Source organism: Aegilops tauschii, chromosome 1 (assembly GCF_002575655.3).
Source record: "Aegilops tauschii subsp. strangulata cultivar AL8/78 chromosome 1, Aet v6.0, whole genome shotgun sequence".
Lineage (NCBI taxonomy): Eukaryota > Viridiplantae > Streptophyta > Magnoliopsida > Poales > Poaceae > Aegilops > Aegilops tauschii.
Window position 1 is genome coordinate 432,910,721 of NC_053035.3, and position 13,141 is coordinate 432,923,861.

Genomic DNA, 13,141 nt, shown 5'->3' on the forward strand with positions numbered 1-13,141 from the left:
GACGATGGGTTGCGAGAGTGACAGAAGCTTAAACCCCAGTTTATGCGCTATTCTGTAAGGGACCGATTGGATCCAAAAGTTTAATGCTATGGTTAGAATTTATTCTTAATACTTTTTCCGTAGTTGTGGATGATTGCGGGAGGGTTAATCATAAGTAGGAGGTTTGTTCAAGTAAGAACAACACCTAAGCACCGATCCACCCACATATCAAACTATCAAAGTAGCGAACACAAATCGAACCAACATGATGAAAGTGACTAGATGAAATTCCCGTGTACCCTCAAGAACGCTTTGCTCACTATAAGAGATCGTTTTGGCCTGTCCTTTGCCTCAAAAGGATTTGGCTACCTTACTGCACTTTTGTTACTACTATCATTACTTGCTCGTTACAAAAATATCTTGTTGTCAAACTACTCTGTTACTTATAATTTCAGCACTTGCAAACATTATCTTGCTGAAAATCACTTTTCATTTCCTTCTGCTCCTCGTTGGGTTCGACACTCTTACTTATCGAAAAGAGCTACAATTGATCCCCTATACTTGTGAGTCATCACTGAGACAATCTTCATCTATGTCCATGATCCTCAAACCAACATCTAGATTCATGCTTTACATGTATCATGTCCAAGTTCTTCTAAGAAACCCTTCAACCATGGTGGAGACCAAGTGTCTACTTCAAATGTGTCGGTCGACCCATCAACATAAGACTTGTTCATCCCTTGGCTACAAAAAAAATTCCTGATGGTGAATCTCTACTAAAAATAGCTCCTCAGGTGGTCCTAGCACAGAAAGATTTCGTAGTGAACATCATCAACTCCCACACAATCATCGCCCCCTTGTTTAGAACAAACGAATAGAGAAAGGGGATTGAGGGTTAGGGTTCGCACCGTACTCCGACGCGAGGTCACCAGGCCGCCGTCAAGATGGGGCCATCATGATGGACAGCCCCTCGACGAGGGGCGTGCTACCCTTCCCGCCGTCTAGGTCTGCTCGGTGTCGCTGCCGGATTAACGATCGGACCAACATTCTGAGAAGCGTAGCCGGCCGCCGAACATGGCAAGGGCGGAGCTGCGCAAGCAGGGAGCGGCACCGGACGAGCTCCGTTTAGATTAGGTTTCATGTTGCATTTAATAATATGGATTTGAAGTTTCTAATTTGAAGTATTCGGATGTGGAATATATTTTTTGACGCGTGCCCGGCCACTGTCTGCGGACGCGCCTGCGCCGTCCGGGTACGTCCACGGACGTTTGAGGGATTGGATTTGGCGAAGTCCGGCTGGAGATGCTCTCACCCCAAGAAAAGACCATCGTGGTGATGAAACGCTCGGTGGCAACTTGGTTCGCCACATATACATCTGAATCCTCGGTACCAATACCAATCCTCACGGTCTCCGCCGCCGCCGCCGCCACCGCAGCAGTCATGCCTCCGCCGTCACTGCTGCGCCCTCCGCTCTCGCTGCTCCTCCGCCGCTCCCAGACCCCATCCCCTCTCCGACGAATCCCCAGCTTCACCCCATCCCCTCTGCTCGTCCCGCCCAAGCGGCGGCACCTCTCCGCCGCCGCCGCGCAGCTCGCCGACCCGCTCTCCGCCGCAGGTTCGTATTCTTTATTTTCCTCCTTCAATAACGCGTGCCGGACGCGCGACGTCGTGACCGGGATTTGGTTTGCAGGGGCGGAGGAAGCGGTGGCGGGCTTCGTCACAGGCAAGCGTAAGGCCACCGAGGTAGCCCACGCGTAGGTAGTCTGCTTCCTTCCCGTTGCTGAAACTAAACGCATTTTTTCCCCAACCTGAGTCGCCTTCTAGCAGCAGGGCAGGGCAGCATCCTCGTTCCTAACTGTCATTACGTTGTTACCTGATTAGGGTGTGGAGGAGTATCGTTCAGAAAGGAGATGCAGTGGTTGATGCCACCTGTGGGAACGGAAATGATACGTTTGCTCTGCTTAAGATGGTGTCCGATGACACCGGGCGAGGGCGTGTTTACGGGATGGACATCCAAGATTCTGCGATCGATAGCACTTCCTCTTTTCTGAAAATGGCCGTCGACAGTCGCGAGGTATGTGCATTTGACGGCGGAAGCATGGCTGCTGCTGCGGCGGCGGCTGAGACCGTGAGGATTGGTATTGGTACCCAGTAGCAGACGCAGCAAAAAAGAAAAAGAGAGACCAGGTTCAGAGTTGCTCGAGTCAATTTGAAGCAACTTAGCATTGTTGCTCGTCTGTTTGAGGACTACACAATGTGGCTTCTCTTATGAGTTTCCTTTGATAAAGAGAGAATTTACGAAGAGACGAAAGATGAAGAAACATAAAACTGTGTACATGATTAATATGTTGTCATACTCACATAAGTTCGCCAAGCGCCATTATTCTTAGTCTGAAGTGTTCTCATTTTGATATTTTGCCTGGATCTTATTCTTACCATTTGGAAGAAGAAGGAGAAAAAAAGACTCACCATGACATTCTAATTGAAAAGTGCTGTTAAAGGGTGATGATCCCATCCCTCCTTAACTAGTTAACTGTATGTTATTAGGTAGAACTTGAGTCATCTCTGCAAACCTAGCGCAGATAGCACACACCGTGGATGGAACACGGGTGGGTGAGTTTACCCCAGTAAACTCTAGCCATCGAGCTAGCGTTCGGTTTGCACTACGACATTCTCATCAAACCTCACTTTTGTGTCATGTGCTGGCTGAACTCTAGTTTTCTTTTCTTCAGATGGAGCTAGTCAAGTTGTTTGCAATGTGTCACAGTAGAATGGAGGATATTGTTCCAAAAGATTCTCCTGTCAGGTGATCAAGTTATTTTATCTCATTGGTTTTAATTAAATGGTCCCCTGAAACATTATCCTGAAATTGGCAGTTCAAGTAACTAAGATTTTGAGTACCCAGTCCCCTGAAACATTATCTTGTAGGCTTGTAGCATTCAATCTGGGCTACCTTCCAGGAGGAGATAAAAAAATAATCACAGTACCTGAGACAACTGAGCTGGCACTACAAGCTGCCAGCAGAATTGTTGGCTCAGGGGGACTCATAAGTGTCCTTGTCTACATTGGGCATCTGGGTGGGAGGTAAATATCAGTTGGCAACTGCTCATATTGTGTCAAAGTGATTGCTGGTTGTTATCTTTTTCAGTGATTGCTGATTGCCACTGTGTCTGTCTATTATAGACTTTTGAGGAATCACCCGTGGGAGGGGGGGTGGTCCCCACCTTAAATAGATAGCCGAGGTAGAAGTAGACGTGAAGATTGGTATAGCCTCCAAGAATCGGTGGCTACCTTGTGAGCCGGTTTAGTAAACCGTTGCAACCACATAGTAAAGTCGTTTAACAAATTTCAAACAGTAGCCGAGCTATGTTGATCAATGTCACGGAAGACGCGCACATTCCTTGCATAAAAAATCTTCCGCAGGGCATTGAGGAGTGTGGCATAGGTCCAAAGGCGGTTGCACCTCCCAAATAGTATTGATATCCTGTTGATGTAAATCGGTACCTAGGCGTTGCCAAATCCGTGTGGCAAAGGGGCAGTGGAGGCATAGGTCCGCAGTTGGCATCTCGGGCAGGAGCTTGAGTCGACAATGTGCTTGTGGTGAAGGTTTAGCTTGGTGTTGAGGTGATTGCGGAATAGTAGCGAGCCAAAGACCTTGACTTTGTTTGGCACCTTGCTTTCCCAGATTGAGGCGGCGTTTGGATCTATGGCCTTCTCATGCATGAGGTGGTTGTAGGCATGCTTGGTGGAGAAGGGGGTGCCTTAAGATTTTGAACATGTACTTTTAGGGTTGTAGCATTCAGAGGCTGATTGGTTTGCTACCAATATTTGGCATTGCCAATATTTGGCAAGCCAACATTTGGCAAAACCAAAAGTTGCCAACATTTGGCAACCTTCTGTGAGATTGACAACGAAAATTGGTATGCAACCAATCTCTAGCCAATATTTGGCAGTTGCCAAAATTTGGCATGCCAACTTTTGGCAACAAACCAATTAGGCTCTCAATCTGGGCTACCTTTCAGGAGGAAATAAAACAATAATCAGTACCTGAGACAACTGAGCTGGCAATGCAAGCTGCCAGCAGAATTGTTAGCTCAGGGGGCCTCATAAGTATCCTTGTCTAAATAGGGCATCTGGGTGGAAGGTAAATGTCACTTGGCTCAAATATTATGTCATAGTCATTACTGATTGTTAGCCTTTTCAGTGATTTATTATAGACTTGTTTGTGACATGCCATCAGAATCTTGTTGTTTAACTTTATACTTCTATCAAATACATGCAAAGACTGAATCCATATATCTTCCTCGCTTTCTTATTTGTAGGGATGAACTCAATATTGTTGAATCATTTGCGTCAAGCTTGCCTGCTGATACATGGGTGAGCTGCAAGTTTGAAATGATTAACAGGCCAGTTGCTCCAGTACTAGTTCTTCTGCACAAGAAATGATTGCAGTTCCAGTGAAGCTCTAAAAGTTTGAGACTCCCCGTTCCAGTTCGTGATGAATGAAATGCCACAACGCATACTGCGATCCTGAATTTCTGATTATGATTATGAGTTACGAGAAGGAAATTCTGTAAAGGCTACAGTTAGTTTTTTTTGCTACAGTTGGTTGTAACTGAATGGTTAAGGTGTTCTGGTGATTGCTCCCAAGGATTACTCCACGAAAATATCGGCACTAAGGTGTTCTGCGTCTGGCTGTTCATGTGTAATCCCTGGATTAACTATCTTCAGTGAAGTTGCCAGTACTCAAGTACATGAACCTTGATGCAATGTCTCTCAAGTTTCGCAGTGTTGTGTAACTGTATGCAAGTATCCTGAATATTGACATGCCGTAAACCCGCAGTCCTTGGAAACGTGACCCGTTGGTGTGACTGATAGAACAGATTGTTGGTTTGGACCATGTGCGAATCGCTGAACCAAGAGCTAGAATGATCATGTTGGTAGAATGGCGCTGCGCTCGTGTTCTTTTGTCTATCTGTGTATTGGTCTATTAATAGCTTAGATTTGAATAAATCCAAGAAGGTATTTGCGTACAGAATTTACAGAACTTGATCGGCATCCATGGTTAAATTGAACTTTGAGTCCAACACGAACAAGTCCCATCTCGAATTCACGGTGCGACCGACAGAACTGAAAAATTATGCGTGTTGCTTTTAAAGTGCATGATCGGAAGAAGTATTGAATCGATGTAGCTCTCGACCGGCCTTGGAAGGGAAGTGCTAGTATATGTCAGGAAACATGTTACAGAAACAAGAGCAATATGGAAATTATCCTCAGATCTGTATAAGGATGTTTGTTTCGCTGGTAAAACAAGAAGTGGGGTGGTGGCGCAGTTGGCTAGCGTGTCATAGCTGAAACTTGTGACCAATCCTGAGGTCGAGAGTTCGAGCCTCTCTCACCCCACACTCTAAAAAGAGGCCACCGTTGTGATGCAAAGCTCAGTGGCAACTTGGGTCGCCATATGGTACACCTGATTCATCAGGTGAAACCGAGCAAATCTGAACTTTGGTCTCTCCTTTTTTTTTTTGCCTTTGCTCACGCACTTGCTCATTTGAATTCTTCTCTCATCTTGTTTCTGTTGCCCGTGCACTTTTCGCCTTTGGGGTTTCCTAGGTGAGTTAGTACTGCACTGTGTCACTATGCAACCCTACTAATTTGCAGCATTATGCTCCGGATTTTGTATGTTCTCTGACGGCAGAGGATTCTCACACCTGTATGTGGTTAGTTATTAATAGAACAGGCTGTGTCACTGTCAGTCATACAGAACATGAGGCGGTGATCTGATCTCGAGGAGGGTTCGAGCCTTATAATGATGAAACTCTCCCTGACAGCTTCTTTTGGGTCGTCACATCTCCATCCGAGTCCATCCATCGTATGACTTGGGCAAATATTGAATCTGGTGTCGTTTTTTTTTATTGCTCTGCATCGACCCATTGCCTATCCTTGCCTTGCCCAGGCGGCGGCACCTCTCTGCTGCACAGCTCCTCGTCGCCCTGATTGTATGGATGAAGGACGCAATGGTTGGCAAAATTTTGTGGATTTTTTCAAAAAACAATTGATCTAGTATCTAAAATCTTCATGCACCAAGAAGTTCTTTTCCCATCAAAATGACAATACCTTATAGAAATGACAAAAGAAATAAAGATTATTTACTACATAATCATACAGTTGCTATACAATGGACTCTGAAGAGAATGGGCAAGAAAAATGCTAATTATCTGGTGCGGATGACATGTGTAGGAGTAGTCTGATGTTTAACTCGTGTTTGCTTCGTCCCTTTTTGTTGCCAAAGATGGCACTGGCGAGAAAGGTCATTTGGGCACTGAAAGTATTAAAGTATACATCATATAAAAAAATTCTAGCCAAAAAATTTGGGTGTACATCTGTACACCCATGACCAACTGTGGATCCGCCCCTGGTGACACTTATTTTGGATCGGAGGGAGTAACATTTAAGGCCAAACCCATTTATCTTCTTCGCTTTCTTATCTGTAGGGATGAACTCGATATTGTTGAATCATTCGCGTCAAGGTTGCCTGTTGATACATGGGTGAGCTGCAAGTTTGAAATGATTAACAGGCCAGTTGCTCCAGTACTAGTTCTCCTGCACAAGAAATAACCGCAGTCCCACTGAAGCTGCACAAGTTTTGGACTCCCTATTCTGGATTTCTGGTCGATGAATGAAATGCCGCAATGCATACTGTGATGCTGAATTTCTGGTTATGGTTTTGGGTTAGAGAAAGAAATTCTGTAAAGGCTACAGTTAGCTGTAACCGGATGCGCTAAATGCAGGTACACGGACGTTGGCACTAAATTGAAGAAGCAAACAGGCCTTAAAAGTAGATACCACTATACAAATTAAATATAATCACGAAACCGAAACGTAAGAGACGTCCATGATTTGTATGGTGCAAATGTAGTAAATCAGAACCTGGTCTCCTTTTTTGTTTAATTTGCTTCAGCCTAGTAATCTCTCCTCCACGGTTGCAGCCATGTGTCTGCCCCCCTCCCCAAGCAATGATGTGAAGAAAGGAAGAAAATAAAAAATCTCTGAAGCTGTCTGAATATATGGACAGTAAAAAGAATGACACCTGAATCCAGTTCCAACAGTGAAAAAGAAGAAAGAAACTCATGTGCGCGAGAGAGATGACACAGGCAGCCAAACTGCCGTAGCGTGCAAGGGAAAAACTTGAAGCCCATTTGCCATGTATAACCTGTTCGGGTTTTTCTGTCGAGCACGGAAGGCCGGTACCGGTCGGTGTTAGCACCTCCTCGATCGGGCCAACTTGTGCTGGTTAACTTGGTTAGAGATGTCTAGCGGAGGAACGCGTGCGAATGTTCTTCCATCTGAAATGCCCATTTTCGTTCATCCATATATCTTGCCTCTGCACAGTTGCTTCCTCCGGGAATCAAGTCGGTTGTGATCCAGAGTCCGACCGATCAGGTTTAACCGTGCGTGCGTGCGTGCCCACCAAACCCCGGCGAATTTTCCAACGGGAATCTGTGATGTCAAGGCTAGTTCGGTGCGTGGCAACTACTCCAGTACCACCCCCATCTGCCTATATATACTGGAGTGTCTCCATCTGCCTGGAGAGAGCATTGCATCTATCAGCATTCAGCAATGGCAGCGATCGGCGCCACCACCGTCTTCGTCGCCGCCGCCGGACCGTCGCAGGCTCTAGGTAAGCAAGCCCATCATCCATGGAAAATGTCGGTCGATCGCATCTCATGTCATGTGTTAAGACTTAACCTAGCTTGCTTGTTGTCTACTAGCAGTAGCAGCATGCCGTTGCGCCGGCTGAATCGTGTGGCCGTGTCAAAGGTCGTTGTTACTCGATCGTCACCTTGCTACCGGCTAGTGGAGAGCAAATAGCGTATCAGGCAGTAGTAGTACGTGCGTGCCACTATCAAAGGACTTGTAATTATCAGCTGTTTTTGATCCTTTCTTTCTTAATAGAGAGTAACACATGCACTGCTCCTGCATGGTTTGAAAAGTCAAGAACAAGAGAAAAGCCAAGTGTGTGCGTGCTCCCCAAAAGAGTTGTGTCTGTGTGTTCTTGCACTTGTGTGTGTCTTCTTTGGGCAACTCCAACATCATTGCAACATGTCAAGTTTCCACTCTCTCGGTTTCAAAAATAAGTATTGTGGTTTTAGCTCTTTTTAAATTTGAACTAAAACCACGACACTTATTTTAGAATGGATGGAGTGCTATACTAACTAACAACGAGACGCTGCATGCAGGGCTGCCTCGGCTGAGAGTGGCCAAGGCCACGAGGCTGCGGTGCAGGTGCAGCTACTCCAAGGACCTCGTGAGAAAGGCGTCTTCGGCTCTGGCAGCTCTGGCGGTAGTCAAGGATGCACCTCTGCTCGTTGAGGCGAGCGCCATGATGGCGGCGACAGGCCCAGTGCTGGCCCCGATGCTGGTGCTGGCGCTGGTCGACGAGCGGATCATGCCAATGGAGGGTGCCGGGATGAACAACGACCTGCTGGGGTGGATCCTGGTGGTTGCCTTGGGCCTCGCCTTGTCCTACACCGTCTACTCCTCCATCCTCGACGACGACGATGACGACGACCAGTCCAGCGTCGGTGGCATCATGATCTGATCACACCGCCATCTTCTTCTTCTGCCTGCCTGCCTCATGCGTGAAGGCTTTGAGTGATTTACCATCGACCTATGAAGCATGCATGAATATTGAATATTGAGCTAATTATGGGTATAGGACTATAGGAATACTATGATGCCAATGTTAAATACTAGTACTAGTTGCAGTCGTACCGGGTGTGACTTTGTAACGCGGATATCGTTGCCACTATGCATGAAGCGAGTTCAGCTGTATTAATCTATCGTCTAGTTGTGAGTTGTCACGGGCAAGGGGTTGTAATAACTAGTTTAAGTTGTGTTATCAGTTATCACATCATTATATATAGTAGCCCTGTCACTAACAAGGACGTTTGTTTCGCTTTCTTGGACAACAAAGGGGCGGTGGCGCAGTTAGCAATCTCGTAGGTCGCATGGCTGAGGTCGAGAGTTCGAGCCATCCTCACCCCATACTTGAAACGACCATGGTTGTGATGAAACGCTCTGTTCAGGTGATATTGAGCAGGTCTGAACCTTGGTCTCTTTCTTTTTTCTTTTTTGTTTTGAAGGTAGTTGCTAGCTGTAGCTCCACTCTGAACTGGACTGGGGGAAGTCTGAATTATCCTTTTTGCACCTCCGCCATTCCTCTCTCCCTGCTCGTCTGCCACCCCAGAACTCTACTCCTCTCCCTAGCATCAGTTCCCACGTCCTGCCCAGGCACTGATTTATTTTTGATTCAGAAATGCTATTCTTACGTATACTTTTACAAAAACTTTTACGTACTCGAAGAGGGATAGTAACCACCCAGGAGCTAAACATGGCAATAACCGTCATTCGATTGTACTGGTGCGTAAGATTTATGTAGATGTGTTGCATAAACATAGCATTGCTCTTTTTGATCTACTCCTATAAATTTGGGTGTTGAAGAAATGAGAGTACCTTCATTTGTCTTTGGACCAGTATGAACCACTCGGATAGAACTAGGTACTCTATCCTTTATCTTTAAGAATCCACTAATATAAGATTTTAGAGCATCTACAACCGTACTCCTCATACCCGTCTCAAACGTCCGGATGGGCTGTCCGGACGCAAAAACGCCACCCATTCGAGCTCCCCACAACCGACCCAAAAGTCGGGACTGGCCAACACTCCCCATATCCAATGCAAATCTGAGGCGGATATGGGGACGCCCATACGTATTCGGGTACACCCATCACGTCGGACTAATCGGGAGGGCCCGTGCCAATTCGTCTGTATTCCTCCTCCCCTCCTTGCTACTAAAGGTCAGCGCCACTGGACTTATTATACGTGGTCATCGATGTACCCTTTCAGAGATTCAGAATCAGATGTTGAAAATGATTAATAAACTTTTAAAAAAGCTAGGCCATCAATGCTTGCTTTGTATGAAACATGGACAGTCATGATATATCTTCTCTGCTTATGAACAAAGAAGATTCATAGTTCAGAAAGGATATGTTGATGACGGAAGCTAACCACTTTGGGAGGACTTGGCTATTTAAGCCGGTCGCGTCACTCCTCGCCGCTCTACTAGGTGGGACTAAACCCACAACCAAGCCGGCTCAACATTGAAAATCTTAAGTTTTTACTTATACTATTTTCTAATTTACTGTTCATGCAGGAGCATATAGGCCCTGTTTGTTTGGCCTTTTACTTTTGCTTTTACAGTTTTTCCACTTTGGCCAAAAAGCCACAGCAGCTCCTAAATATATGCTTTTGGAACCAAATATTGTTATATTGGTTCATCAAAAGCCATAAAATCTTCAAAAGCACCTATTTACGAGTTTTTATGACTTTTTGGTCAAAATGAAAAGGCTGCAAAAGCTGAAGTGAAAGCCCAAACAAACAGTGTCATAAGCTTCCGAGTAGATACTCCGCGTCCCTCAAAGTCTCTTTCTCAGCTCGAGCTCAAATGCTCCTGGTGTGAATAAAATATCAAACAATTATGCTATTTGTACCATTTCCGTTATCTGTCTTTCGTCGTCCATTGGTCCCTGTCGTGCCAAATCTATAGTGCTCTTGCTGTGTGTACCCTGCCTGCCAACCGTGCTGATTATACCTCAGCCTGGACGTGACGAGCGGGCTTCTGGCCCGGCTCGTGGCCCGTTATGGACCGGACCGTACGGTCCTGGCCCGGTAGAAAAAATGGTCGGGCCGAGCTCAGCAATTAGGCCCGACAAACTCTCGGTCCGGTCCGGATTTTGACCGAGCCCCCGAGGAGGACCGACAAAACGCAGTCACCACGGTTGTCGTTCCTCATCGTCACGGCCGGCAACCCCCGAGCGAACCACCGCGTCTCCGAGCACCGCCGCATCCCCATCTTCCTGCCTGTGCGATGAATTGGTCCAGAACGCCGCCTACACGACGCACGCATCCTCTCTTCCCCGACCAAGGCCGCCGTCTGCCGCCATCAATTTTGTCGCAGTCGTCAAGTCCCGGCCTTACTGACGTGACGAAGCAGTCCAACCTGTGCACGCAGGCACGCAGGGCACGAACTGTATCTCATTCTTTGCCCGTCGTGTCGGCGAACACTCTTGAATAAATCCGAAGCTCCTGTCACGTTTTCAGTTAGTTCAGTTAGCACTTTGGTTTTTCGTCAGGTTAGGCTCGAACACTTTCCTTCTGTTAGCTAGTTTAGCTCGCGGGTCTAACTGCCTGGAGCCAGACTCGCGCCTCGTCGGTCTGCTCGTGGAACGGCACCAGTGTTGTGGATTACGACGACGAAAGTCAGGGGCCACGAAGCCTTGTTTCCCGTTCTGTTAGTCTGACTAATAGAACAGAAAAGGTCTGAAGTTTGTGCAGCGCAAAACACCTGTATCTTCCTTTTTTTTCTTCAGCAATCTCTCGTTCGCGTGGGTTCGTTCCAAGGGCACCTCTGGTGCAGACAAACACGTTGGAGAACACACACACGTTGGTGTGCCCCGTCTTGTTCCCCATGAACTGGAAGTTGATCTCGTCATGATTGTCCCAATGTCTGAATTTGGCAATTAATTGACGCACATATAGTTAGAATTGCATGCAGTACAAGCTGATTAGCAATCTGAAACTGGAAGCGCCGATGTGCTGACGGTAACGGTGCCGACGGGCGGCGGAGTTCTCCAGGACGAGCTTGATGTTGGCAGAGATGCTACCATAGATGAACTGCCTCTTCGTCTGCAGCAAGCAGCCGGAGTAGTTGATCTTTAGGACAGGGCACGACACAGACGAACGCAGACGGGCGCAAGGCACACACGCAGCTCACGTTCCCCCTCCATCGCTCGGTCCCTCGGTCCTGACCGAGCTTTCTCCTCGCCGGTCCGGTCCAGGGAAACAGGCCCGCTGGGCACTTCGGTCCGGTCCGGTCCGGACCGGTCGCGGCCGGTCCAAAGCACGGCTCGGTCAGGGACCGGACCGGCTCGGACCGTGTCCACCCTGAATTATACCTGACGCCCAACGTGCACAGTTGCTTCTTCCGGGAGCCAGTTTGGTTGTGGTTGGACTCGTTTGACAGTGCGTGTTGCCTACCAATCTCTCGCGAATTTTGCAACTAGAATCTGTAATGTCCAAGGTGGCAAGTAGCCAGTGACCCATGAACCATGATGATCCAATATATATACTGGACTGCCTCTGCCTGGATACACACCCACAAGTAATTGGCTCTCTTACGATCAGAGAGCACTACACATCTACTACGAGCATTAGCAATGGCAACCATCAGCGCCACGGCCGTCTTCGTCGCCGCCAGACCGCAGCGGTCTCCAGGTAAGCAAAAAAGCTTGCCATCCCCGCCGCAAAAATGCCGGCCATGTGCAACATGTTAAGTTGCTAACTGACAATGAGATGCTGCTGCGCACAGGGCTGCCTCGGCTGAGGGTGGCCAAGGCCGCCAGGCTGAGGTGCAGCTGCTCCAAGGACCTCAAGAAGAAGGCTTCTTCGGCCCTGGCTATGGCGGTGGTCAAGGGCGCGCCGCTGCTCGCTGAGGCGAGCGCCATGGCGGTGGCGGCGGCCCCGGTGCTGGCCCCGGCGCTGGTGGACGAGCGGGTGTCGACCGACGGCACCGGGCTGAGCCACGACCTGCTGGGGTGGATCCTGATGGTTGCCTTCGGCCTCGCCTTGTCCTACACCTACTACTCCTCCATCCTCAAAGACGACAACGACGACGACCATCCAGCGCCGGCGGCATCACGATCTGAACACCACACCGCCATCTTCTTCTTCCGCCTGCCTGATCTGGCCGTCAAAGCTTTGCATGATTACCATTGGTCTATGAAACATGGACGAATATTGAACCCTAAGCTACTGATTACGGTAGGAATACTTTTATTATTATTTTGCGAGCAGAGTACTTTCCATGACGGTTGTCACTATGAAGCAAGCTGAGCTGTATTAATCTGTCGTCTACTTGCGACAAGCCCAGGGTTGTACTAATAAACAGTTTATGTTGTGCTTGTTAAATCATTATTACTGGCCCCGTTCAGCACAGCGCAGTAATGTACTGTCCATGATTTGTATGGCCCTATCACTTGTTTCTATGTTAGGTTGTTTGTGTGACATCAAAGTTTAAACAGCACAATTCTAGTGCTGTGTT

The 13,141-nt window shown here is 47.6% G+C and overlaps 2 protein-coding genes across 3 annotated transcripts; both read left to right on the forward strand.

The window, feature by feature from the left end:
• Nucleotides 1-1,304: 1,304 nt before the first annotated feature.
• Nucleotides 1,305-6,612, forward strand: LOC109741892 (tRNA (mnm(5)s(2)U34)-methyltransferase, chloroplastic). 2 transcript variants are annotated; one of them, XM_073500412.1, is made up of 6 exons: nt 1,305-1,594; nt 1,670-1,733; nt 1,861-2,053; nt 2,712-2,785; nt 2,908-3,063; nt 6,474-6,612. In XM_073500412.1, the coding sequence occupies exons 1-6, from the start codon at nt 1,315-1,317 to the stop codon at nt 6,595-6,597; spliced, it is 891 nt and encodes a 296-aa protein (XP_073356513.1). In that variant the 5' UTR covers nt 1,305-1,314; the 3' UTR covers nt 6,598-6,612. The 2 variants fall into 2 exon arrangements, with proteins under 2 accessions (XP_073356513.1, XP_020156568.2); XM_020300979.3 differs by lacking the exon at nt 6,474-6,612 and adding an exon at nt 4,302-4,749.
• A 987-nt stretch (nt 6,613-7,599) lies between these two features.
• On the forward strand, nt 7,600-8,581 carry LOC109741873 (photosystem II reaction center W protein, chloroplastic-like). The gene is made up of 2 exons (XM_020300957.1): nt 7,600-7,660; nt 8,220-8,581. Exons 1-2 carry the CDS (start codon nt 7,600-7,602, stop codon nt 8,579-8,581), a joined length of 423 nt encoding a protein of 140 aa, XP_020156546.1.
• The last annotated feature ends 4,560 nt before the right edge of the window (nt 8,582-13,141 follow it).

Bases quoted from the DNA above. Each gene is read 5' to 3' on its own strand.
- LOC109741892 (XM_073500412.1), top strand. From the start codon at position 1,315: ATGAAACGCTCGGTGGCAACTTGGTTCGCCACATATACATCTGAATCC. The intron at 1,595-1,669 runs GTTCGTATTCTT...TTTGGTTTGCAG, and splicing joins CGACCCGCTCTCCGCCGCAG to GGGCGGAGGAAGCGGTGGCG. The intron at 2,054-2,711 runs GTATGTGCATTT...TCTTTTCTTCAG, and splicing joins TGGCCGTCGACAGTCGCGAG to ATGGAGCTAGTCAAGTTGTT.
- LOC109741873 (XM_020300957.1), top strand. From the start codon at position 7,600: ATGGCAGCGATCGGCGCCACCACCGTCTTCGTCGCCGCCGCCGGACCG. The intron at 7,661-8,219 runs GTAAGCAAGCCC...CGCTGCATGCAG, and splicing joins CGGACCGTCGCAGGCTCTAG to GGCTGCCTCGGCTGAGAGTG.